This window comes from Corella eumyota, chromosome 4 (genome assembly GCF_963082875.1).
Source record: "Corella eumyota chromosome 4, kaCorEumy4.1, whole genome shotgun sequence".
Lineage (NCBI taxonomy): Eukaryota > Metazoa > Chordata > Ascidiacea > Phlebobranchia > Corellidae > Corella > Corella eumyota.
Window position 1 is genome coordinate 2,982,877 of NC_137493.1, and position 27,366 is coordinate 3,010,242.

At 31.4% G+C, this 27,366-nt stretch overlaps 4 protein-coding genes across 6 annotated transcripts; 1 reads left to right on the forward strand and 3 right to left on the reverse strand.

The window, feature by feature from the left end:
* Window positions 1–7,124, reverse strand: LOC145751581 (transmembrane 9 superfamily member 4-like). The gene is made up of 14 exons (XM_082567759.1): window positions 6,976–7,124; window positions 6,664–6,763; window positions 6,427–6,580; window positions 6,192–6,326; window positions 5,717–5,915; window positions 5,467–5,578; window positions 5,065–5,204; window positions 4,561–4,709; window positions 4,263–4,422; window positions 3,668–3,843; window positions 3,229–3,292; window positions 2,783–2,902; window positions 2,410–2,499; window positions 1–2,076 (listed from the first exon to the last, which is right to left on the reverse strand). Exons 1-14 carry the CDS (start codon window positions 7,105–7,107, stop codon window positions 1,927–1,929), a joined length of 1,881 nt encoding a protein of 626 aa, XP_082423885.1. The 5' UTR covers window positions 7,108–7,124; the 3' UTR covers window positions 1–1,926.
* A 1,121-nt stretch (window positions 7,125–8,245) lies between these two features.
* Window positions 8,246–9,804, reverse strand: LOC145751582 (transmembrane protein 14C-like). 2 transcript variants are annotated; one of them, XM_082567762.1, is made up of 4 exons: window positions 9,669–9,804; window positions 9,440–9,541; window positions 9,261–9,348; window positions 8,808–9,023 (listed from the first exon to the last, which is right to left on the reverse strand). In XM_082567762.1, exons 1-4 carry the CDS (start codon window positions 9,742–9,744, stop codon window positions 8,945–8,947), a joined length of 345 nt encoding a protein of 114 aa, XP_082423888.1. In that variant the 5' UTR covers window positions 9,745–9,804; the 3' UTR covers window positions 8,808–8,944. The 2 variants fall into 2 exon arrangements, with proteins under 2 accessions (XP_082423887.1, XP_082423888.1); XM_082567761.1 differs by lacking the exons at window positions 9,440–9,541; window positions 9,669–9,804 and having other exon boundaries at window positions 8,246–9,023.
* A 250-nt stretch (window positions 9,805–10,054) lies between these two features.
* Window positions 10,055–21,607, reverse strand: LOC145751183 (intermembrane lipid transfer protein VPS13B-like). 2 transcript variants are annotated; one of them, XM_082567285.1, is made up of 2 exons: window positions 21,493–21,607; window positions 10,055–21,293 (listed from the first exon to the last, which is right to left on the reverse strand). In XM_082567285.1, exon 2 carries the CDS (start codon window positions 21,180–21,182, stop codon window positions 10,860–10,862), a length of 10,323 nt encoding a protein of 3,440 aa, XP_082423411.1. In that variant the 5' UTR covers window positions 21,183–21,293; window positions 21,493–21,607; the 3' UTR covers window positions 10,055–10,859. The 2 variants fall into 2 exon arrangements, with proteins under 2 accessions (XP_082423411.1, XP_082423412.1); XM_082567286.1 differs by having other exon boundaries at window positions 21,489–21,558.
* Window positions 21,608–22,104: 497 nt separating this feature from the next.
* LOC145750161 (uncharacterized) lies at window positions 22,105–26,554 on the forward strand. The gene is made up of 5 exons (XM_082566123.1): window positions 22,105–22,241; window positions 22,603–22,749; window positions 23,166–23,258; window positions 23,390–24,178; window positions 24,261–26,554. The coding sequence occupies exons 1-5, from the start codon at window positions 22,142–22,144 to the stop codon at window positions 26,327–26,329; spliced, it is 3,198 nt and encodes a 1,065-aa protein (XP_082422249.1). The 5' UTR covers window positions 22,105–22,141; the 3' UTR covers window positions 26,330–26,554.
* The last annotated feature ends 812 nt before the right edge of the window (window positions 26,555–27,366 follow it).

Sequence of the window (27,366 nt, forward strand, 5' to 3'; positions counted from 1 at the left end):
TAAAGGCATTTTAATAGGTGTATGCAAATAGTGTTTACTTAATGGAGTTAGCAAATGTCAAAAAAAATCAAAATCAATTCGTGCTCGAGGATTCACATAGATTATGTTGTTTACCGTTCTCTTTTATGTCATCATCAAACAAATGATTGTTGGAAGTCAAGTAGTAAATAATTTTTAACCGTTATACATAGGTTGTTGGTTAAAAAATGTGAAGCAAAGCGAAAATTAATGGCAAAAACACTAAAACAGGTTAATGGCAAAAACACTAAAACATTATAATAAAAGTACATTCAGGCACATACTGCCAAACAAATAGCCTTTATATTTACATGAATTAGAAAAAAACATATTTAACTGGGTCAAATATATTTTATATGCAAATAATTTTAAAGTAAATACAAATACTAACTAAAAAATATTTACTTACACTCGATATAATTTGCAGCAATTCAGCAAAAAATAAAACTCTTTTATAATATTTGTCATTTTAAGTTTTCACATAAGTAATAAGAAAACGCTACCAAGTTGTGACTGGCTTTAAAAGAAAAACACAACAAATTCTCAAGAACTAGCCCTAACTGAAAAAAACATGTAAAAAAATAATGACATGCATTGATAAACTCAATAAAATTACAATGTTTAAAAAACATTTTCTACTACTCTGATTATTAATTCTCTCATTTTTATGTCTGTGTTTTCTCCAAAAATACATAAAAATCAATATAATTAATAGCTTCAAGTTATGTAATACAAGTATGTAAAATTTTAAAATTATTATTTGGCAATTAACTTTTTATTTATTAAAAAAAACTCTTAAGTAGTAAGCTATAAACATTATACAAAACCTAATTTAAAGTAATTTTCTTTAAAAAAAAAACAATTTAGTTATTTTAGCTATTTTTCTATTTCTCTATTAGGGATACATTCATACTTAGCACACCCAACAATATAAAAGCAAATATTGTCACGAAAATATAGTGTTAATAAAAAGAAAACAGTCAATTTTTTTATAAATTTTTTATACATACCAAAGTTTTTCATTTGTACCATATATTACATATCTAAATATACATAAAAGTATTTACATATTTTTAAGACCAAAACAGCAATAATACTAATTTTGTAAGTCATTCTGTTATTTAACAAATATTTTTAGAAATTTAGTTAACCGCACTGCAAAAAACAAATAAACAATAAATTAAAAATACTTTCTACATTTACAGTACAGCTAGTTTACTGTAAAAACAATATAAATAGTGCATTTCCATAACAGACCTTTTTTTGGCACTGGTCAAGTGAGGTTTAACAAATACAACTTTTATGCAGCTTTACATGACCAGAAATACATTTAAATTTTGATTTAAGATTAACATTTAAGCCTTAATTTTCTGGGACACAACCAATTTTTCTTAATTTTTTGGGACACAATCAATATTATTTCAATAAAAATGGTAATTTACAAGACCCTACACATGAAAATGCACTAGATACGTGGTTTCAAAACTTAAAACATGTAGAAGTATAAAAAAAAATCAGATAACGGCATTTTTATATATAACACCTCAAGAAATAAAACATAGCTTACCAAAACTTAAATTTTTAACAAACAAATTTGTAAATTGTGCTTCATAATAAATAATAAATACCCAATACAATTTAAAAGTCATTTTGGGTGATATAAATATATTATAGGATGTAGGTAAATTCCTAAGTGCTACATCATCTACATTATTTATAAAATACTTGTTTTTTTAACTGGTTTATTAAATTGTTTTTATTTTTTTTTTAATGACTACAGCAAAATAATAAATCAAATTAGAATACAAAAAAGTTTAAAAATCCAATTTGATTCCTAATTCGAGACGGCCAGAATAGCATTTGAGTTTTTGAAAAAGCCTTTACATTTTCAATCACTATAAATTGAACTTAATCAATTTTAACTTGTGCATAAATCTTGCCAATAAAAGCATAGGAGGCAAAGAAACCAATGGTTCCTGTTAAAATCCAGAAGGTGAACACAATAATAAATGTGTAACCGAAGTATAATATTGTGGGAACAAATGCAGTGATGTTTAACTAAAAAAATAAAAGTAAATTTTAAAAAAATAACAAAAAAAAACAAGTAAAGTCAAAAGTATAAAAATTATTTTATTTCATTATACTACATTGTACAACAGCATAAATCCCAACCAACATTTATAGCATAATTATTAAGCACTAATCGCTAGCACACCCTACAGTTGGCGATTTATTTGTCTAAATATAGTCGCACTCTCAACTAATATTTGCCTGTGATAATTTACAGGCACCACAAACGGCAGTTTACTTGATTTGTAGGCCTACAAATTGGACATAAACACATACATATAAAAACCACCAAGATTTATTGTAGTAAGTATTTGACTTTACCTGTGTATGGAAATAAAATAAGGAATACAGGAACACGTAAACAGCCGAACCTCCTGAAACAATAAACGACTTCCACCACCAATGATAATCCTACACACAAAACAATATTACATTAATAATAGCTTGGCTTATTTAAGTGATATAATGTAACACATAACGTACCATAAGACAAAATATTAACCTAATGGTCATGTTGTTAAAAAAACATTAAAAAAATTGTATAACATATTTAAAAAAAAATTGTATATTACAATTGAAAGTTTTTCTTTTTTGGGAATATTTTTAAAGTCTTTTAGGAAAGTCAATGCAGAATAAATTTATAATTTTAGACTTTTACATTTTAACAAATAAGTAAAAAAAACTGTCATCTTACTTCTGCACAAAGTTGAAAGTAAACCATTACAATTGCAATTTGGCTACAAGCAATAACTAAAATAATAAATACGAGAAAAAGAAATCCAAACAGGTAATAAAATTCATTTTCCCAAATCGCCTAAAAAAAAATTAAAATTAAAACTGGTAATGATATATTAAAAAATGTGATTTAATCTAACTTAAAAGTATAAAATAAAGTAACGTCATAAAATAAGCATTTCTTAATTTCAAGAATGCCTAAGGCACTTTTGCAGTAATGTTGATTATCAGGTTTTGGCAATAAACTTAATTTTTAAACTAATTTAAAGACCTGCCATATATGGATTTTATGATTAAAATAATTATTTTTTATTCACTGAACAGACTGTTTTGGAATTATAAACTTTTGTATTATATTTTTAATTATTTCCTGCTAACACTGTTTCAATATCCAAATTGTCTTACTGTGAAAATGAAGAATAATTCAATAAAGACTGCTCCAAAAGGCAATATGCCAGCCATCAGTACACTACAAACAAAAGAATAATTCACACTAACTTGTTAGCAGGTGGTTATTCTATGTTACACAATAATAACCACTGGATTTTAGATTAAGATTTCAAACACAAAAAATGATAATTTTATAAAATTTTAAAAGATAAGTACATACAAAGTATTTTATACCAATATTTAAAAGTTTACTGTTAATATGTCATAGATTAACATTATTTTACACCGGGTTTTAAATTAAGAATAAGTATATGCATAAAAAAATTATATTTGTGTAAAATTTTATAGGGGACTAATAAATATTTCACTGTTAAAACACCTTATCTTAATATTGTCTACTTAAGATAATTAATTCAACCATATCTAATTAAAACACTAATAATTAAAAATTTACCTGACAGAGGGGTTCATGTACCACTGCTGTTGGGGTACCTGCCTTGGTATTTGGTTAGTTCGAACTGGGTTTTCATATGGTTGTTTACGGTAGCCAAAGTAGAAACCAATTACCACAAGAGGAAGAGAAACACCAATAAACAAAGCCAAAAGTGCAAGCATTGTAGTGAATGGAACCTGAATACAAAAAAAAATTGAACTGTATGCAAAAAAATATTAATGACTAGCTTCATTGTTTCAAATATGACGATGTGAAATTACTATTAGTGATGTACCGCCAGTTTTTTAATAATTATGCAACTAAAATTAAAACATAATAAAAATTTAGTGTTAAAGGAAAGAAGAGTATTGTTTCGTTTAAAATTAATAGTTGATTGCTTGCCCTACAATTTAGTGTTGTAACATGATCGCAATTTGCAACTATTGTTTGTCATGATAATTTACCCATGCACTACAAATGAGTGTACTTAGCTCTATTTTATGAAGATAATTGTTTACTACATAGTATGTGTGCGCCAGATGCGATTAAAAAACATAAATCTTTGAATTTGGTAACTTATAATTAAACACAATTAGTTAAAAAAACAATTTTTTACCGCTCCAGATGAGTGCTTTCCCCAGATAAAAAAGTTAAGCAGAAAAGCAATAGCTGAGCAAATGCCAGGATATAGAAGTGCTGTCTGCACTGCAGCTCTTTTCCATAACTGACCCTTCAAACTCTTGTACAATCTACCGGAGAAATATCCACCGAAAATCCTAAAACAAAGCAATAATATTTAGAATATAGAAAATACTCACTAAAATTTAACAAAAAAAGTTAAAAATCCAAAGTACTATGACTAACTAAGCAAAAAAATTTATTCAACCTAAATATTTATAAAGTAATATTTTTACCCCATGAGTACAAAAAGCAGAAAAGAAGCAGTGAGTAAAGAGCCCCTGCTGGAAGGGGATAACATTCCTAACATTGCAATTCCAATGGTGACAATCGACATTCCAAATAGTTGAACACCAGCTCCAACAAATGAAACCAACAACATGATCTAAAAACCATTAATTGGTTAGTTATTCGCCAGTTATTATAGTCATTAAAAATGGGTTTGTATAAAATTTAACTAAAGACCAATAACTTTGGACAAAAAAACTTAATTGATTAATTATTTGCCAGTTCTCATAAAAAAATGATTTTGTAAATTATTAAAGTAAGGACCAGTAATTGAGGTACTAAACAAATCAATACTTGGTTTATGTTCTGCCAGTTATAATCAAAAAATTTTTTTTTGATATTTTAACCAACAGTAAGTTTGTAGCCAATAAAACGTCACAGTTCTTAACATTATTCCTCTAAACGTATTTTTATTGGACTGGCTCATTGAATTTAACTAATATAATATTTACCCTTTTAGGAGGTCTAAAAACATCACCATGCACAAGTTTCCACCCTGTTTCCTCGATCGCATCGTCCATATCATCTTCATCTCTGTTATATTGAGCAATATCTCTTCGTAATGTTCGCACAATAATCATCGTTAAAACACCTAAAAAGGACATTTTGTTATTTTAAAATTTTAAAATAATTTTTATTTAACAATTTAGATAAAATATAAGAGGTACCTATAAATATTCAGCCTTAATCTTATCTATTATATAATTACAATGTTCATTAAACTTTAAAATATTTACAGTTATACAACATTGATCAGAGCTAAACTGATAACACAAAGTTTAATATCTGAATAAAATTTTACAGCAATCTTGCAAACCATTTTAGGCTAGAAATATCAAGCTTGATAAACTTACCAGCCAAAAACAAAACCACAACAATTGAATTGACAATTGAAAACCAATGAATTTGGACATCTCCCATGCTCAAGTAACTGTCCCATCTTGATGCCCACCTTATTTCACTCTCCTAAAAACATAAAAAGTCTTGACATAAACACCAACAAATTTAAGGGCATGAGTTAATACACAATACAAAATGAATATCAAAACATAGTAGGCTATGTAATAAATAAAATTAAAAAAAGTATTTAATAACTTTTTTTACCTTCCATGTTACTTCATAGGAGAATTTAATCTCCTTTGTTTGCGGAGTTATTTTCTGCTGTGTGGTCATATCAGGACCAACATTACAGGTTTCGTCATCTTTGTTTTCTTTATTAGGAATTAAACTTATATCCACGCTTCTTGGTACAACCTCAAACCCAACAACTCGATACAAACCATCTTGAGAATCCTTGTTATATCTGTAAACAGAACAAAATAAATTAAATGTGGTAATACAGTAGGAACATTGATTCGTTTATTTCTCTGTTTACTTTTCTTGTACATAAAAACTAGTACTAATGTACATAGGCTGGTATAAAAAAATGTAAAAATTTAACACTCAACAAATTTTACACATTTTGAACTTTATTTTAAAAGACAAGTATGACATTATTCGCGTTTAAATAAGATTTAAATAGATTGAGTTACATTTGAATTTAAAATAAATTTTCATAAAAACTAAATATAAAAATTACTTGAGATTTATGACCAGATGATTATATAGAAAAGTTTCATCTCCATTCTGATGTCCAAGTTTAAATCCATGCTCCATTTGAACCTCATCTGTGTCCAATATCCAACGAGTTGCACTTGGTAAATTATCGGCAAGTCTATAACACAAAAACAATAGATTTTAAAACTGTGAGATTAGGAAAATTATACTTTAGACCACTAGATAATCTTGTGTTTAAAAAGTTTTCCAAAACTTACAAATGGATAAAATATTCTTCCTTAATTCGTTGGATAAGTGTGTTTGCCTTTTTCTCGTCGAGTTGAGCCGAACACATGACCGTACAAGATTTATCTACCGCCATTTGAACTTGAAATGGAGTATTCACAATTCTGTCTCCACGAAGAACTTCACCTAAAAACAGCATCCAATATATTTTAACTTTGAATTCATTTTAATTATAAGTATGATTTTTAAATACTTTTTTAACAACATACCAAGATTTTCTGTTTTGTATTCAATAGTTTCAGGTTGGCAAAAAGGAAGAGAATAATATTCGTAAGGAAGTTGTGTTTTAGAGCTCGTCATTTTAACAGCCTATTTAAAACAAAATATACAGCTAATATTAGAAATAAAAAAAATTGTTATTTTATTTTTTACATGACTTTTAATATCAATTATTAGGTATATATATTAAATAAACTTCTTAATTGTTATTAGCAGTTAGGTATACAATCTATAATTCAATAAAAACAATTCGGTAAGTTAAAAGAAATTTGTTATATTACACAGACTTGAAAATTGTTTACCTTAATTTCAACATCTTCCTTTTCTTTAAACTCAACTGGAGCAACTCCAGGAACATAAAATCCAAGAGCTGTGTTGCAAAACATTAGGCAACATATTGACACACTTAACATATATTTTATAGTGAATCCCATGATCCCACTTATAAATTTGATCTAGTAACACAATTATATATATATCAGTTTTAATTTATTTTCTATTGAATTTTGAAAGTTTGATTTTCGAAACTGGGCAGCTTTATTATTTGAAATGGACCACTGAATAGCATGCCATTATAATTTGACAACAGTCAATTTAAAAAACAACATAATAAACTCTTTTAAGGTTTGTTTTATTAGAATAAACCAAGTACAAAAGTTTTTACAAGGTTAATTGTGCAAGAACTAGTTTTTTTTTTTTTTTTGTATATATCTTTATTCTCGATGCGGGAAAGTCGAATGCGCGACTTAAACATAGAGTAACATCCGTTACTCGACGCATTTTTTCATTGAATTAAGTTGTCTCCTGGCTAAAATTGAAATACACAAGTTCTTTAAACAAGTTTTAAGTTAGTAACCATAACCAAAATCATAAATATCAGATAATCTACGAGTTTAGACTGTTAGACAAGTTTAATTTCATAAACTTTTATCTAGATTAAGAAAGGTTTTAATACACAAAATTATGTTAAAATAAAAAGTTTAAACTCATCTGTCTGCTTATTTATTTAATTTGTAATACCAATAGTTAAGACACGTTTAAACACTCACAGTATCAAAGTAATTTTGTCTGTCTTTTTACTTTAATAACAAATCCATTGACGTGTTTTCTGTTATAGCTATGGGGTCAAGAGGTCAACACACGATGACGGTTTTATTTTTGTATCGAGATTATTTTGTATTTTACATTCTTTTCTTTTTTTTTTAATTTTATAATTACTTCCAACTAAAAATATTTTTATTTAGATTTTTAAAATCTAGTACAACTTTTCAATTTTTTAACATATCCCAATCTCGTAATTTATACAACTTGATATCGCTGGTTTGATTCTCACTGCTATCGTTTTGTCCTTAAGTAGCGTGCAAAAATTACTTGTATTGTTGTGTTAAAAATAAATTGAAAAATACAACCCCACATGTCAACAAACTACCTATTACCAAAATCTCCAGGCTAATGGTAATCTACCTTTAATGATATACATAAAAAAATGATATTTGGTTCTAACTGCTGAAGTGCTAATATTGTCCACTTAGCTTTCTATTTATCAAACCACCACCCTTTTAGTAATTAATATTATTACATGTTTATTAACATTGCATGATTATCAAAAAATTGGCAGAGATTACCTTTTGCTAGGAAGCATCAGAAGGTAATGGAATGTGTGAAAAATCATTACTTGAATTTTGTACAACATTACTACTCAATTGTAAGTCACAATAATCATTTAAAAATAGTTTAGCTAAATTACTTAAACGCAAATTTTGCATTGTGGAAAACTTTTGCATGCATTCGATAACAGATGGGGTAACAATTTCATGGCGTATTTCAGGGGTGATTAATTGTATAAGGGTTGTGATAGCAGACAAAACAACTTCCTCAGATGCACTAGAAAGGCATCTTATCAGAAGAGAGATTGTGTTACAGTTGGAAAGAATTTTTTCTCGCATTTTAAAATCGGCAGATAAATTACATAAACCACCAACTCCGTATTCTACAATTTTACCATTAATATCTTCATCAGTCTCAATACAATCAATGAATAACTCCGGTACATGAAGAGTATTAAAGTAGTCATAATTTATGGGGTCATATGCAAAATTAGCTAAGTTAGCCAAAATTTGCTCCTTATCAATAGAATTAAGTGTGTCTTGAAATTCGCTAACAAGAGCTTGTAAATAATCGAAGCGATTTAAATCTTTAGTTGTTGTGCGGCGCTGCAAACGTTTGCGAGAAGTAAACATAATTAAAAAGTCTTTATCACGTTTTATTAAGTTAGGAACTCTTGGTCTGATGTGGGTTTGAGTCACTACTATTTTTAATATTGTACAAACACCGTGCAACCATTCCAACACTGAAAAAAAAACAGGGCGTTATTCAACTGTAAAAAACTTAACCATAAATATATTTAAAACAGAGATTAGTGCATTAAGCATCAAAAAAGAGCACAAGGCGATAAAACAGTTCAACAATATTTATAACTGACAAAAGCAACTTTAACGTTGGCATTCCTACATTAAATTTAAATAGTATTACATGTAAAAAAGGGTTACTAAATATTTACTGCTAAAATAAAATTGATTTTATTTACCTTAAAATTGCAACCATACCAGCAGGCATGAACTTTTTAGTGCTGTAAAATCGAAATCCCATCAACCCAGCCAGGGAAAGGGAAACTCCTAGAATCAGTGTAACAGATAGTTAATCAACCAATACTTACATAAATTATTTTAATTTGTTTTTTAAATACTTGGTGTCTAACATACTTACCTAAGGAGAGCCAACTGTCCCCCAAATCCTTGGATGACTTATAAGCCCCAAGTCCAGCTAAACCTCCAAATAATAATCCTGCTCCAAGAGATGTTGTGCTTCCTAAAAATCAAATAATAAAAAATTAGAAAAGTTGATACACTTATACAAACCAAAATATATTTAAAATCACGACCTAAAAAATCTTTTTTTTACCAACTTAAATATATAGAAAACACAACTAATTCACCTGCTTTTAAGTAACCAACTAAACCTCCAGAAGCAACAGTTGCAGCATACAAGACAGATATAATATCAATACCCATATCAACTAGTATAACATTAAGTACAAAACCTATGTCAAAACTTAAATCTGAAATAAATAAAGTAATATTAAATTCAAAATAAATATTAACAAACATTTTTATAAATACTTTATAAAACATAATTTAGTCTATTTGGTCCAAAATTTAAATAACAATTGTATCGTTATATATATTTATAGTTATATTTACAACCAAGTAAAAGCACTAACATAATATAAAGCACCATTAATTTGAAAAAAATAAAAGGTAACATAAAACAATGTTTATAACTAGCATCAAGCATTAAAATATATTATAATTTCTAGGTTAAAATAAGAAAACTAGTAATCTAAAGGGCAACTAAATATCACAATGAAAAGCTTTAAAAGAAATTATTTGTTTTCAAACAAAAAAATATTTGCAAAAAACAAATAAAAGTTATTTCTACAACTTCAAGTATGATATAAAAAAAATAAAACTTAGAATAGCAACATAAAATTGTTAACCATTAACCTTATTTAAATTTAAAAAAAATTTTGCTAGCAATATTTTCATATGCATTTAAAAATTTTCATATGCATTTAAAAACGTTTTGCTGAATTTAGTGCTAACAAAAGCAGTAAATTTTTGTTTCTACTACAATTTAAGATTGTTAAACTATACAATTTTTTAGGGGTAGTGGTTAACACAAACACACAAAATATTTGGAAAACTTCACAGGATAGTTATTTTATATAAATAGTTTGTAACCATAATCTATTTTAAAGCCAAGTAAATTGCTTATAAAAAAAACAAGGTTTTAAACAAAAAGAAAAACAACTTGTTAAAAACAGAACAAAAAGTTAATAATAAATATCTACTTCATTATTTCTTTAATTTTTTTACAAAAACACCTGGTATATATATAAATTTACACAAAAATAACACAAGAAAATATGTAATCTGGATAAACTATTTATACTTTATGTTTTTTTTTTAAAACAGAAGCCTTAGTCATATTTTTTAACATTATTTACCTAAAAGAATTAAAACTATTCTAAGTGAATTAAAGTTAAAAAAAAAAATAATGTGTAAACAATTAAAAAAAAAGTTTAAACAATTAAAAAATATTGTTTTTTATGACAACTAAGATTCTTTTACCATTGAAATTTATTTTCCATTGGTTTAACAGTGTTGAAAAGGGACAAAAATAATTGTGCATTTAATAAGTTGTCTACTTGTGCTGTGTATTTTGCATAGTCATTCTCATCAGGGATAAGGTTTTCAGTTGGAGAAACTCCAAGGTAATCGGCCACTTTCTCGCTGTAATCAGTGTCTTTAATTTTTCCTGGTTGGTTTATTTGTTGAATAGTTAAAATTGCACTATCATTAGAACTTGACTTCAAAGAAATGTTAATATCAGTTACTGGAATCACACAATCTATTGAATCATCTTCGCTTCGGATAACATAGAGATTTTCGGGTGACAAAACTAAAACAACGTCGAAATTAAATCCTCCAGAACTTAACATTTGGGCTGGCAATGAAAAAACATCAAAAGGAGTTAAAGCACTTTCTGGAAACATCTTGACTGCATACTTCGTAGCAGAATTTTCATAATCCGATACTGCATGTGATAAAGAAATGTTTTTTGGTGAGATGTGTGCTTCTAATCCAACTTTTCTTAAAATGGTTTCTCCTGCTCTAGAGACAATGCTTGCAGCTCCACCAATGGGCTTTGTTACTATTCCAGCCAATGTTTTACCAACACCAGCAACATAACCATGCTCAGTTTTAGGTGTTTTATTTTCAGTTGATAGTAACATACTTCTCAACTCTTCTCTTTCGATAGGTTGTTTGCGATTGTCACTAAAATTTCTTGAAATACTTGAGGCAATGTTGGTAAAAGACCTTAGGGTACCTGATGACAAATGAAGAAGTAAAGATGAAACTCCACGAGTCACACCTCCTACAAAAGCTTTCGGTCCAACTTTTAATCCTTCATAAGGTAACAATAAAAAGTCACTAATTCCTTGTGCATAACTTCTTAGCGTAGTTGCAGGATTCCCAAGCAAATCCAAAGACCCAATAACCCAACCTGCTCCATAAACTGCATCAGCGACATAATGTCTAACAATTTCTTGAACGATTTCTTGAACTGTTGTGTCCAGGTCCCTACAAGCAAATTTTGAAAATTTGATAGAACCACGATCCACAGAAAAATGTAACTTCATTTCGGTACGAAAACTGACTAACAAGTCTACTGGTTCAATAATAAAATGCTGAAATCTTAATGGGTCTGATATTGATTTAGCAGCATCAATAATTTCAGTTGAGAGAACTGAGTTAAACTCTTTTTCCTTGGACCGGCCATCAGTAGCTATAGTTTCAAGATAAGATTGTAACACTTTTGCTAAAACCTGAGCAAAATCATTTTCAATTTTTAATTCGATTGGTTTTAGTTGCGCATTAACACTATCCAGTACAAAATTTTGAGTAAAAACAACTGACAATAAAATAGGAAGATCTTTTGTTGATGGGGTATATAAAAATACTGGAAAATCAGGATAGAGTTGAAAGTGATTGTCACATTGAATATTTTTTATCGAAAGCTCTGCTAACCAATTTGAATTCTCATTTGAGTTGTTGAATTTAACTTGTACATTGTCCATAAAACAGTGCATAATGTCTCTATTATATAAAGGATGGCTTAAGTCATCAAAAACTACAAACTTAATTGCCTTAAATGTTCCAGCAAACTGATAAGAATCATTTATAGATATTGCTTGTTCTTCAAATTGTAGTTGTTCTGCTATAAATATCATAGTGTAGCTGTTTTTCAAAACAATTCTTAAGTAAAACTCCATTGTGCCTAAAGTAATTTTTCCGATGTATTGTTTAGAAAAGATTTCCACATTCGTTCGATTAACATTATCCTCGTCACAAATTTCTAAATTTATAGAAACATGTTTTCTTGTACATCGTGGAAAATCCAAAAGACTTGAATAACTTTCATAAAAAACTTTGTCGTTAGCGGGAACAATAATATATAAATCTGATTTTTCTGGTTCACAAATTTGTAGCTCAATGCTAGTTTGGTTAATTATTTGGTATTTTGGGCGCTTGACATCATTTAAAACTAAATACATTCCATCAGGATGTTCGTGTTTTGTTAATAACAAAACCTTTTGTATTGCATTATCTGGTTGATGAAATTGTACAAGTTTTCTGGTAAAATCTCCCTCAATCGCAATCTTTGCAAAACAATTTGTAGCTTGAAACAATAACACCCTATTGGGCATACTTAAACTAGTTACTGTTTTTGTTACATCCGAATCTACACAAACAAATGATGAAGTACTTTCATTAGAAGAAGTAGCAACATTACCGGGACCAGCAGTTGGATTATTAAGGCCTTCTGCTTCAATATTATCAACCGAAAACCATTGTAAAAGTGGAATAGGGGAAGTTGTTTTAACATCGATGGCATTGTTAGTATTATTGGTAAAATCTTCTTCTAAATATTCAAATGGAGTAACCAATATGTGATCCACTGAGGATAAATTAACAAACCACCATCGAGATGAAACAGTCAAGATACGTATCCCATGGCAAACTGTTGATCGGATATTTAAATCCAAATTAGCAAGGTTATTTGTGAGCACAATATTTTGTAATCCATTGTAAGGTATATGGGATGGAAGTAAAACTTGTGGGCGTGAAGGATGGTTAAACTTTCCAGGTTTGGACAAGGAGAGCCAGTCACTAGGCAAACTGTTACTTGTTCTAATATGGAATGGACCTTGAAAAAGATGAGGTACTACAACTTGATTGGGTTGAACAATAACAGTTGATTCATCCTGTGAAGAGAAACAAAGTGATATTTCTAACTTGTTAGATATCAAACACCAAGATGTAATTTCTATAAAAAGTGAGCGCTGGTACATGGAAAGTTTTGCTTGAATTTTACCATCTTCGGGAGACCAAATTTCATCATAATTACCAGTTGTTTCCATTTGGTTGTAAGGATAATGCTTCGAGAAATCGATTGGTGCTTCACTTAGAGAACTGCTATCAACCATGGTATTAGTCAAGGAAAAGTGTATTGGAAGAGTTGCATCAAATGGAGACTGGTCTTCGTTTAACTGAATTGTTAAATGATGCTTAAGGAAAGGAGATAAGTGAAGCAAAGGCATAGTTTTACCATAGCCTAAAAGAAGAGTAGATTTTGTAACCTTTAAACTTCGTGTTTCAACATGTAAAATGCTGGTAAATGGCAGATAAGAACAAATCATAAACACAGGCAAAATAGTTATCACATCTGTTAAGTTATCTTTATAATAACACAGTTGGCAATATGTTTTTTCTTCGGTTTTGCTGTTAAACTGAATAATTTTTGTGTCTTCTGTAAATGCTGTAAAGTCAGTTACACTTATTGGTTCACAAAAGTCTGCATCATCGTTTGAAATCTTCAGGGCAATCATTAAAATATTGGAAATGTTACTGGAATAGTCTAAGACTGTTTTACTGTAAGTTGGGCAAGGTAAAACAACATTTCCTTTGTTAGTTGTTAGCAAAAGATCAATATCAAATGGAAGGTGGTTTGCAAATCTAGTTTCCCCATAAAATGTAACTTCTTTGCGCCAAGAATTATTAGATTTAATAGACACCACAATACCAGAACCTTCAACATGACTGCGAAAAGTCTGCGTTTCCTGAACTGAAAAAGCTTCTGACCAGTTAAGTTGAAGTTTCTCTTGCGCTGAAATATGAAGTTTTATATCAACTTTGTTTGATCTCCAGCTGTAACTACAAGTTTCAGATGGTTGTAAAATAATGCATTCATCAGTTAAAGCTTGTCCAAAAAGAAGAGTAGTTGATGTACAGTTTTTGACTTCAATACATGGTGTGTAAGAAGTTGTTTTCTTAGGGCTTACAATGTTGTTTAACAAATAATCAAGGCTGTGTATAGTTCGTCCTCCTGCATGTATTTCAATTTCTTCTTTTGATTCTAAGTTTAATTTAAAACCATTTAAATTGTGCTGAGCATTGATCTTTAATTCCGTTGGTAACACAAAAGGAACCCAAGTTAAATTATGAAATTCGATCATGTCCAGGGACCACTTAAAATCACAGTTAGCTACTGCTTCAACATTGCTGTCCCATACTATTCCATCTAGATGAATTCTATCAAAATTTATGCGAGCCGTTTCAACATTACTCGTCTTCTGCTTGATAATGTAACTCGCAACAAAATTTTCCACATTTATATCAGCAATTATTGAAGGAAATAGATTAGTGTCATAGAGGCTATCAACTTGCATTGCTAGAGCAAGTGACTTTGAAGAAATTTTGCAGTATTCAGTATTCAATAATCTAACTCTCCATATACTTGATACTTTTATTAATGGCAAGGGTGTATCATCGTCAAATATTTTTAGATCAACAAACTTGGTTTCCGATAATGTAAATTGTTTTACAATTTTGTATTTGTTTTCTGATACGTCATGAACCTCTAAAAAACACTGGATTCCAGTTTGGTAAACATCAGTTTCAATGAAAGGAATAGGAGTAATTCTAACATGCTTAACTGCACATGGGTTGGAATAACACCAAGACATAGCATCATCTGAAAAGACAATTTGATTTGCATGAGGTTTTACATTGTTTGAAGAAATGTATGAATATGTAGAAGTTCTTAAACTATCAAGATTTAAAGTTGAATAAACTGAGGGAAGAAGATCTAAGTCGGGTGATGCAGATTTTTCGGTGGTTGTCAAAAAACTGGATCTAATTTCATTTAGATTTTGTTGGTAACAGTTCAGCAGTTGTGTAATTCCAGAAACGAACGTTTTAGACAAAAAAACTTGGACAAAAGATATCTTAACATCCAAATTTAGTTTGTTTCTGCAGGATTTGGGTATGGAAGAGGAACATAATGTAAGCTTTAAAGTCATTGGTAGTAAACATGGTAAAAAATTGTCTTCAGAAAGTTGAACTCTTAAAGTGCAATCCTTTAACTGTAAATTATATTGTTGTGTCTTTTGTTTTTTTAATGTATCTAAAATCATTTTAGAAGTTGCTACTCTTACAGAACAACTGTCAGTTTTTAGATCAACAACGATCTGTTCTGTTTCACCAGATATGGATGAAATTTTCTTTTCATAATTGTAACGTTTGGGAACTGGATTTTTAGATGCATGATCATCTTTAAGAAATATTGGTTTAATACTGGAAAGAAACTGATGAAATATAGTAAATAATTTGTCATGTATTACAAACTTTATAGGACGACCAATTTCAAATTTAACCTTAGCTCTTTTGGTTAAAACATTCTCAGCAGAAATGGTAAATAATGACAAGGGAACTCCGGTTCTTTTATTAAAGTTGCCAGAACAGGTTTCAAAAACTTTTGTTGAAAAGCTAGCTTCATCTTGAAGCAATGTTTCACTAACTATACTTAGATCAGATACATTAACACTTATATCATGCACTTGAAGATTGACAATCTGCTGTTGTTCAGATATTTTACATGCTAAAGAAGGATCACAAATATTGATGTTGCAGAATGGAATTACCTCCGTTTGTTTACTTTTCAAATTTTTGTATTGATAAAATAAAATCTTGAATTTATGACCAGTTAGTAAAACATCTCCCATGAAACCAACAGTAGCTGGAATAATGCGACGATCACTGTTATGAGAACTTTCAACCACACTAAAACCACTGTCATCATGCTGAATTAAGTCTTTTTTATCCATAACAATTTCTTTCAGTTTTGACTTGTTTACCGAATTCAAGTTTGACCATAACTTAATGGTATCCATTAGTACTGTTAAATGCATTGCAGCGATATGACATACAACTTCATTTACCAAGTTGAGTTCCAATGAAGGTGCACAAACAGCAATGGTATTATGATTGCTTTGAAACCAAATGGGTGGGGCGATTGTGGCTTGCATGTCAAATTGTTGAATTATAGGATGATAGATTGGGTTGGAAAACAAAGCCCAATTACTTTCAGAGTTCCATTGTAAAGCTGGGTTTTCAATATGAGCAGGCTTCTTTAAATGAGTTAATATTTCACTCCATTGGCACGTACCAATACTTATGTCTTGTATATTTAACTCATATTGTTTGTCCTCCAAAGCGCTACCAACACGATCAAGTAAACCAAGTGACTTAGCCTTTTTGTAAATTGAAGGAGATAGTACAAGTCTTGGCAGGGAATTCAATGGATGGGGGTTGACGTCCACTTTTTTAAGACACCCCATTAACATATTACCACTGGCCTCTGTTGAAAAAAAACACCGTATTCCTGAAATGTTTAAATATAAAGCTGGCCAATCGAATGCAGGTGATGAAGATTCCTGTGGTTGCGTAACATTAGACTTCTGATAGCCTTCAATTAGTTTCAGAGGGTAAAAAATTTCCAGAGCATCGATAATAACTTGAGGTTTAATAAGAAAATCAAAGGCCTGGATTTGGCAAATAACTTCATTTACACACTTTTTAATATTGTGTTGTTTGTCAACTGTTGGTATTGAATTTGACAAATCTGCACTGTCGTGTGACTCATCAAGAAGTTGGTGGTGATAATCTGCAGTAAGTGCTTGTGTGAATGTTACGTCGAAGAATTTCTTGAAATCCATTTTGTCTCCACTAAGGTCAACTTTATGGATAGGTTCATCGTAGGTTTTAACAAAAGAAGGAAGACGGGAAAACATTGGCTCAAAAAGAAATTTATCAAAATCTCCAAAATCCCAGATTCCATTTCGTTTTATACAGTAAGTAGCACTGCATGATGTAAAACAGGATTTAAGCTTAATGTATACAGACTGGCAGTCCAATGACAAGCTTATATCCTCAATAAGAATTGCTAGTCTACTATTGTGTTCAGTTGCACAATACATTGATACTGAAAATCTTGGTAAAGTACATTGTAGCCACATTGTAAATGGTAGAAGAATTGAAATATTTGGGGTCTGCGAATCTAGGATAACAGAAGTATGTTTTGATTGTTCTTTAGCAGGATTGTTATCAGATTCTTCTTCGTTGTGATCAAGGGTCTCTTTGGTCACGCTAGGTACCGGTTGAACTGTTGGTTTAGGAAAACTTTTAAAATTGATAAGCAAATTTTCCGTAGCATATAAAATTGAGTTTAAACACTTGACTAAAAGTTTAACTTGGACTGCAGAAATTTTAATGTTGATTGGTTCAACGTCTAAGTGCACTGCTAAATTAGTTTTAGCATTTGTTTTATCCAATGTGGATGATACAATAGTACAAGTGGCAGCACATTGATCAATAACATACAATGCTTTTAGGATTGTAGAGTCACCAATAACAGTATAAACACTCATCTTTTCCAACCCAATATTTAAGGTGCTAAATTCTGTGAAATTTGATACAGTAACACCATGGCTAAGCAATGCTGGCGTTATTTGAACTGGTTTGTGGCCAGCGGTGTAGGCAGACACTTGTGGAATGCAAATGCACAGTAGATCAACATCATCATCTTTTGTACCAATAAAATGCCTTAATGAATGCGGCAGTGGAACAGAGTTGTAAAAATGTTTATCAATTTCGACACTAAACTGTGGAAGAAAAATATAAAATCCTTCAGTGTTTAGTTGTACTGCATATCTAAACTCAGAATAAGTTTTGAAAGGTACAGAGGCTGAGTCATTGGAGGTTTTTGAAAATAGCGACCCAGACATAACATTCGGCAACAATTTATGCAAAGGTATTTGTGGTACACTTGATATAAAATTTAGAACAAAGGGATCAACATTTACTGAAACTTGTCCCATATGTGCAAGTATGCAACCGTTACAACCAGTTTCAAATGGATAAAACATGTAAGAAGTTAACCAATGGGTGTCTTGTGACCATGCAGCTGTTTGTTGCATTGTTTTCATTGATTGAAAAGACGATTTGCTTAAATCCATGAACTCTTTAGGTACATAAATTGGTCTACATGTGTTGTTGCACTGAATTAATGGAATTAAATGAATCTCGGAAATTGGTCTAAAAATATTTATTGATCTCAAAGCACCTCCCATAGAAATAGCATTAAAACTTTCATTTCCTTCAAAGACTAAGTTATTTAGGTTGATAGATATGGTTTCCCAACTATGGTCCTCGAATTTAGATTGTAAAAATGAAAGATCCAAAACTTTTCTTTCATTGCAATTACTTTTGTATAAAGATAACCATGAATCAAGGACATGCAAACACATTTCCACTTGAAATGAAGTAATATTGGATGATATAGATTGAATTGTAGATTTTGTTTGTCGTTTTAACATTGTTTTTCGTTTTATCCAAAACTCCTCTCCTTGTAAAGAATGACTTTCAAATATAGTCTCATGAACATTAATAAAGGGGTTAATATTAGGTGCAACATAGGTGGAACAATAATGTTTTAAATCACTACACCACACATACAACCGAATAGCTTTAACATCTATGTTATAGCGAGTATTGCACAAAGACATTAAACGAGGCATGGGTGTTAAAAACTTCGCAAGATAAGCTGAAAAATGTGACCCATACATTGGCTGCAAAATTCCAAATGTAGCTTCTGGTACCACAACCACAATGGATGGTAGTTTCACACCAACATTTTGATTATGCATGTAAAGCTGTGTTGTTGAAGGAGTGCCTAAAGCATCTATACGATAAAACATTGTCTCATCTTGTGTAGGTAACTGCAAATGAAGAGATAAAACAGATATAGTTAGATTTTTTAGTAAGATCAGTGTACTTCTTGAAGGAATGAAGTGCATGTTATTATTTTCCTTGGTCAATTTTGGGACTTTAATGGTTTTGTGTGGCACCAATGGATACTGTTTGTGATTGTGATTTTTTGACCATGCTAACAAAATTTCTAAACAGAGCACCGAGTAACTACTGATAATTATTTGACAGTCATCTCCGCCAATAATAAATTTTTTCCAAGATTTTTCCTGCGTGTTGTCCCATTCATTTACATTTGTTAACTTGACATTTTGAAGAAATTCGCTGAAGTCCATTTTTTCTTTTTCTTCATCGGGTCGTCCATCCATAGCTATATACAAATATTGTGAAAAAAATGCATTACTACTATTATCCGTGTCATCGCCAAAAAACTCATTTTCTGTCATAGAATATTTAAACATAGTATCATTATTTTCTGGAGCTCGAAAATCAAACAACGAATCAGCACTAAAACCAACAACAGAGCTTCCTGCTGAGCCCAGCAAAATATTTGTTTCAGAAAAATTAGAATTTAGTTTTATGCCATTTAAACTTGTTGGTAAACCACCTTCGTAGATTGCTGAACATTTACATATTTTAGTAACACAGGAGAAAAAATCCATTCCTCTGGCCACCATTTCCAAATTAACTCCTTCTGCTGTTAAATTCAATAAGCTTGGCTGGCCACGGTTTCTAAATTTATGAAATTGTTGTGAGCCAGATGATAAAGAAGGTTTAAATTGAATAATAAAGTGCTTGACATACAATCCAAACGCTATAATAGAATTTTTAACTTCGACAGCCTCCATTTCCTCGTAGTTTATAATTGGAGGTATGTACGACCAAGCCCAAGATGCCCAGCCCTGATTTGATTCGTTTTTCTCCTCTGATTGATTCAAATTATCTTCAGTTTTAATTTCAATTCTTTTGTAGTAAATATGTAAACACAATTCAAATAAATGCAAAAATGCAGGAAGTTGAACTTCACTAATCATTAGTTCATAACGTTCCATAAATATATTAATTTTAACGGCTAAAGGTTTCCGATGCAGGTGCGATGGGTATCTGGTATGTATTCTAAACTGAATGTGACATCTAAATAAAAGGGGGTCTTCATAATTTTCAACCAGTCCATTTGAACCTCGTTTGTCTAAGCAAACAGTAGTATCTCCAAATTCACAAGTGTGTCTTAACACTGGCTTTTCTTCCGTCATTTCAATGAAAGATTCCTGCCAGGCTTCATCACAACTTTTGTAATTAATAGTTTGAATATTAACTGATAAAACAATGTCATCTTCGATGTATTTTAAAATAAAATTGTTTACGACAATTGATATGTTATTTTTAATTTTTTTAATCAAGTTTTCAATGTATGATGGCTGTACTTGTGGAGTGTTCTCTTCTTGAACAGGTTTTAAAACTTCTTTTTTTGCTTTTTTAACGCAATTAAGTTTTAAAACACACTCGACAGTATTTAAAGTTACCACAACAGGCTCTGATGATAGCTTGCTCCATGGCACATGTATTCGTAATTCCTGAGCCTGACAGCTTACAAATTGAAATGGCACACCTCCTAGTTCAGCATCCAGAGCATCTAGATTAAATTGCAAGTTGTGTAAAACTGCATCTCCACCCCATATAGACAACTTTAAGTTTTTGGATGCAAGGTCCTTGATGTATTTTGATAAATAACTTATAATAAAAGGAGACAAGTAGGATTCCGGGCGTAAAATGTTCATATTTCTTAAAAATGGGGATAATCCTCAAAAACCTTAAATTTCGTCATTTGCTACACACTTTGGTCTGCGTAAGTTATTAAATAATAGTAATGGCTGAATGGTACCTGTAACCTGTAATAAAAACGTGCATGCAATTAAATACTATTTGTTATAAAATAATGCTTGTAAAAAGATATAAATGTAGGCAATTCATATTTTATTACTTACAGACCTATGTTGTACACGATAAACTTACGTTAGACAATGTTAAAACGTTCTCTTATAAAAAATATTAAACAGCAAAAATACAAAGCAAACTTAACTTACTTACTAGATTTTATTGCCACTCGACAACTTATTCTGAAATATCTTGGAAAATTTTACAAATCACAAAAACCAATAACTATAGATAAATAAAAATGCAAGGTTGTAGCATAAAACCTCGTTACTTACTGCAGAAAATGTAAATAAACAACCACGTCGTCATTTTGCTTAGCAAAGCTATAAAAACAAGGTGTTGCCAAATTATTTAAACCACTGTATGAAAAAATCGAGCGTCAAATATTCAATATTTTTAAAAAATAACACTACACGGAAGTTTAACAAAATAAAATTGCTAAACCCTATAACTAGAAGTCAATTTAGTTTTTATTAGAATAAAGTAGAAAAACGATAAGTATGGTGTCATAACACTATTGTGGTACCGTAAGGTGTTAAATGTAGGTACTCGACACGCTATACTACTTCGGTGTTTACGTAATGTACCTGCTTGATGCTTGTTTAAAATTTAGATAATGTTTCTAACAATTTAACAAACTAACAGAGAAGTACTAGTTTTACAATCAAGCAATAAGGCTCTTTAATAACAAACCCTAAGCTGCGTTTCTTTGGCTGTTGGGCATTTGGAGACTTTATACTATCTGACCATGCTTTGTAATTAACAGATAAAAGTTATTTGTAGATCTGCATAGGATTTAAAAATGAATGTAGCGCTAATATGGAAAGGCGATTACTACGGCGAGGACATTCAAGAAAATATTGACAAACTGAAATCCAAGCTATCAGGAGTTGTGGGCTCAAGTATGGTTAACATTTATTGTTTTTTAATAGGTTTTCTGTTGCTTTTTTTTGTATATATATATATCTTTATCCTCTATGTGTAAAGGTTGAATGGCGACCTAAACATAGAGTAACAACAGACACTCCGACCCAGTCCCGATTAGGTTCTTGCTCAGCAGGAGCTTAAACTGTTTTTAGCACCTTACTCAAGGGCGGTACAGCAGGAGACCAGTGGGGATAAAACCCACAACTTTATAGTGGTGTAGCAAGTGTTCTTACCACTACACCACGTTGTCGGCTTATATGGCGGAATGTCAAACTCGTTTATTACAACCCACTTAGACCTGTACAACCCTCTGATTTTTTTAATGTACTTTTTTAGGATGCATTGTTACAAGCGTGGAGCCATGGAACAGTGTCAAAGTTACTTTCAGTATTCCAAGACAGGCTGCAGAGAAACTGAAATTACTCGCAAAATCAAACAGCAGCCAATTAAACGAACTCGGAATATTGTCTGTGCAAGTAGAAGGTATTTTATAGCATGATAAGATTTTATATAAGGATGTTTTTTTTATTTAATTGATTTACATTTATTTATATCTATAATTGTAATAACAGTTCACTTGACAACTAAGAAAAATATTAATTTGTTTAGCTTTATATACAATTATTGGTAGCATCCAAGAACAGAATAGAAAAGAAATCAAGCAGCATTTAAAAAAAGTTTTATTAATAGCATGAGATAAAAACAGGTTTAATTCAAACAGTGAGAGATTAAGAATATTTCAGATTTTCAGGTATATATATTTTACAACTAGAACATTAGAAAACTGGTACATTATTGGTTTAAATTATAAAATACATCTCATATACTTGTGTTATGTGTTTTTATGTTTTAACATGTTATAACTTTGGGAGGTTTTTTAATTTCATATTTTTGTGTAGGGGAGGATTTGATTAAACTTTCTTTTGATGATGGTGATGGTAACACACAACAAATTATTTTTCAACAACAAAGCGGAGATGCAGGCACAACAAGTATGTATATACAACACTATCTAATTTTTTCCGATACAAATATATATATACAGTTTCTATGAAATTAAAAAAAAAATTTTGCTATTTTTTAGATAAAATTTTTTTTATTGTACATAATTTTTTATTTTTAGATGCTCATACATTAACAAACATACCAAGTAATCTTGTTGCCCATCCACCGGTAGTTACACAACCAACTAAAAAGCGAAATCGAAAATCGAAGGATAAACAAAACAAAATAAACAAGACCCAACAAATTAAAGGGGATGTTTCTAACACCGGTGCATACAATTTAAATGAAAATCAAATAATGAACCAATATATGCACAATACTGCAGCCCAACCAAATAATCAAATCAATTTTCCACAACAAACCCCACAAGTTCAAATGTCTCCGACTGTTCAAAATATTGGTTGGGATCAACATTTGGAAGAGGATATAATGGATGTACAGCTTCAGAGTCTTCTCCCGCCAACTGGGACTACAATTCCTGGACCCACGACACATATACATGACACCCAGGGCCAAAGCTCTACTTTTCCAAATCAATTGCCTAACCAAATTAATCCGACTCATTCAATGGTTAACTTCTCCCCGAACAATAGTGCACAACATATGCTTCCTAACAACCATATTGGTTCTGATATGCAGAAGGTAGATGGGTCAAATTTTAACCAATCCACAACCGATTTTAAACCAGGGACCCCCCATTTCACTCCTGGTACACCCAACTTTACACAATCACCCTCTACACCAAACTTTATTCCCAACTCTATGAATTTCACTCCTAATACAACAAACTTTGCTCCTGGCAACATAAATGGTATGAGGATGTTTGCAAGAGCACAGATGGTGCCAACCAACTCTCAAATGCTTCAAAATAGAAACAACAAACCAACACATCAAATAATGAATCCAGGTAAAATGAATTTTTTTAAATCATTTTTTCTTTAACACAACCATAATAAATTAACACTAAAAAACTGCTAATTGTTAAACAGGTGCTTCAAATCCTAGTGTTGTGAACCAAAGTTCTTCAATGACTGGAAATATGCACGTTCATGGTAAAGTTACAGAACCTATCAATGCTATGGGAAACTCTCAAGTTAACTGGGGCCCAGATTCAACCCAAAGTGGCCAGATGTACAAAGTTGGAGACCAAATGATTCCTCCTGGTAGCAACACCCAGTTTCCCTTTTCTTTTAACCAACAAATGCCACAAGGAAAGTCTGCTGCACAAGAAAGTGACAAGTCTGGTACAACAGGCACTGCTATGACTAGCTCTTTATTAGTCAACCTATTACAAACAGAAGCTAGTGTAGGTATGGCAAGCATGGGATCAACAACAACAGTTGCTGCTGGCGTTCAGCCTAAACCCAAGCGCAAAAAGCAAACGAGAAAAAAGAAACCACCAAAAGGATCTGCACCCACAACACCAACTGCTGCAGGAGGTTTTGCAGTTGGTTATGGTCAGGGTGAGATAATGGGGCAGCCCCCTAATATGGATGGGTTCATGAACCCAAGATTTCACCGAGTTCAAGGCCCCGATCAAATGGGTCATACTAACATGGGAATTATGAACCCAGGTGCAATTAAAATGAATTACCCTTCACCTCAAGACTCAAAAATAATAGAAACGATTAACAGAAGTGATGTTGGTTCACAATCAATGGGTTATTCTATGGGCAATAACGCACCTGTAGACAATTCAATGACGACAAATCAACAGCAAATGTTTCAAAGACAAAACAGTACACACTCTCACAACTTTACACAAAACTTTGATCCTACGAAACAAAATTTTCCTCAAAAACAACAGCCAATTCTTATCAACCAACAGCAGCAACATTTATACATGAACCAATTAAATTCAAACAAGCAGTTCAATCAGTTTGATCAACGACAAAGATTCCATCCACAACACTTGCAACAGCAACAACAAATGCTTCAGCAACAGTTGCAAAAACCACAGTTTCAAGGCGGAATGAATGCTAACAACAACTTTTCTCCAGTATCGCAAATAATGCAACAGAATCGCACATTTCAGATGACACCAGAAATGATGCAAAATCAACAAAATATGATGATAGGACAACCTCAAATGCATCCAAACATTAACAACAACAATCGAAACAACCCAGAAGGTTTTCCACAGGGACATGCTGCACAAGATCCAAAATTTGCAACAAATTTTCCAACCCTACCACAGGATCCTAGCATTCACTCTATAGGTGGAAATAAGCAAAGAAATCCTGTTGGGCAGCTGCCATCAGGTGCTATTTCAATTATAATGAAGTCACCTTGCACAATAGGTGAAAAAGTGTCACCGGTTCGACTTCCTACTTTGCCAAAAGCTGTTACCCCACAACAAAGCCGACCGAACAGTAGATCAAACCAGCCAAAAAAATCGCCGGCGTCTTCGATCGACTCAATGTCATTTGGAAGTCCCAGCCCCAAGATGGCTCAACATACTCCACCTCCGAATATGCATCACATGATAGGTTCTCCGTCTCCTCTTGCTAATCGAAGCTGTACGCCAAAGCCACGTTCACAAAATATGCGCCATAAGTTAGGTGGAAGACGGCAATCATATGATCAATATGGAAGCCCATCAGTAACTAATGACGGTAATTTTGCTAGTGCACCTGCAACACCAATCACAATAAACCCAGTTGCTCAAATGGCAGGCAACTCCTATCAATCAGAGCCAAACATGAAACTACCTCTTTATCCCAGTAATGTTGCAAACGAGCAAACTCATCAGCCACCTTCACTAAATCAGTTTTGGGAGCAAGGGTCTCAACAATTTCATCCGAATGACCCAAATAATCATTTGTGGCAACAGCAGAGCTATGCAGGTGCACAACATAACTTTCAGCCTAATGGTGCTGCAGCTAATAAGCCGAAAGAAAATGACCAGCATCTTCCTAGCATCTCACAGCCCACTACTTTAAACAAAAGTGGTCACAAAACTGAAAACGCCGGTGACGAGAAAATGAAAGAAAAATCAAAGACAGAGGAAGGGGATACAGTGTCTGTTAGCAATATTCCAATTACAGATAACAAGTAACATGTTAGGCTGGCGTTTGTGTTTTTAAAAATATCAAAAAAACTTTTCTTTAAAATGTACAAATTACTTATGTATATATTACCACGGATTCGTATTAAGTCAACATTTTTTTCTACTCAAGATTATTGTATTGTGTGTTGAATTTTTTGGAGTCTAAGAATTAAGTTGTTGATTACTAATATTATGCAGTCAAAAATAAAAAAAGTTATTTGCTCAAAACAAATAATTTATTTTAAAGCAATATTAAATGACATGAATTTTTGTTTTCATGCAAATTAGATTATTCTGTTTAAACGATTGAACAAAATAAACTAGCACCAAAGGCACGGCATGTTTTACAAAGTAACACAAATTTTCTATGTAAAATGTCTTGTTGTATATTGTTAAGTGTCTTCCATCGTCCAGTTATCACTCTTGGAAAAAAGGAAAAGTAGTCTCATTACCCCGAAAACTTTGCTTTGTCTTGCGTTAATTTTTATTTAAACCGATTGTTTGTTAGGCGGCGATACGTCTTTCAAAACCCCGCGTTCTGCACCGAGTTGCTCCGAAGTTATAGTTGCACTCGTAACAAGGGCAGCAACCGCTGCACTTGCAATAGGAGAGGCTTTCCCTGTTGTCCATTTGTGATATTTCACCGAAAACCAAACTAACCCGATCATAAACAATACTACGCCTGTAGCAAATGATATAGGTCCATATGTAAAATAAGGTAATGTAGTAACCGGTCCGGCCAGCGAATCTTCGTACATAAAATGATAAACTGTAAGTGCTATTCCGACGCACATTAACCCTACTGAAACAAGTAATATGCCAGTAGGTTTCAATAAATACTTGCACCTCGCATTGCGATTTTGCGAAAGTTGTTTGTAGCTTTTGATTCGAATGCTGTCGTTAAAACTATACATGGCATCCGAGGTCAATTCTTCGATATTTTTATTGTTATTTCCATTTTCGTTCCAACTTAAAAATATATCCTTTTCGGAAACTTGTTTTACCGACTGCATTTTTTCAGATTTGAAAAAATTTAACTGTAAAAT

Coding starts and splice junctions, on each gene's coding strand:
- LOC145751183 (XM_082567285.1), bottom strand. CDS start 21,182: ATGAACATTTTACGCCCGGAATCCTACTTGTCTCCTTTTATTATAAGT.
- LOC145751582 (XM_082567761.1), bottom strand. CDS start 8,913: ATGTTTACTTCTCGCAAACGTTTGCAGCGCCGCACAACAACTAAAGAT.
- LOC145750161 (XM_082566123.1), top strand. CDS start 22,142: ATGAATGTAGCGCTAATATGGAAAGGCGATTACTACGGCGAGGACATT. Junction 23,259..23,389: donor CGGAGATGCAGGCACAACAA/GTATGTATATAC, acceptor TTTTATTTTTAG/ATGCTCATACATTAACAAAC. Junction 24,179..24,260: donor ACATCAAATAATGAATCCAG/GTAAAATGAATT, acceptor ATTGTTAAACAG/GTGCTTCAAATCCTAGTGTT.
- LOC145751581 (XM_082567759.1), bottom strand. CDS start 7,107: ATGGGATTCACTATAAAATATATGTTAAGTGTGTCAATATGTTGCCTA. Junction 6,764..6,975: donor AGGAAGATGTTGAAATTAAG/GTAAACAATTTT, acceptor TGTTTTAAATAG/GCTGTTAAAATGACGAGCTC. Junction 5,579..5,716: donor CCTATGAAGTAACATGGAAG/GTAAAAAAAGTT, acceptor TTATGTTTTTAG/GAGAGTGAAATAAGGTGGGC.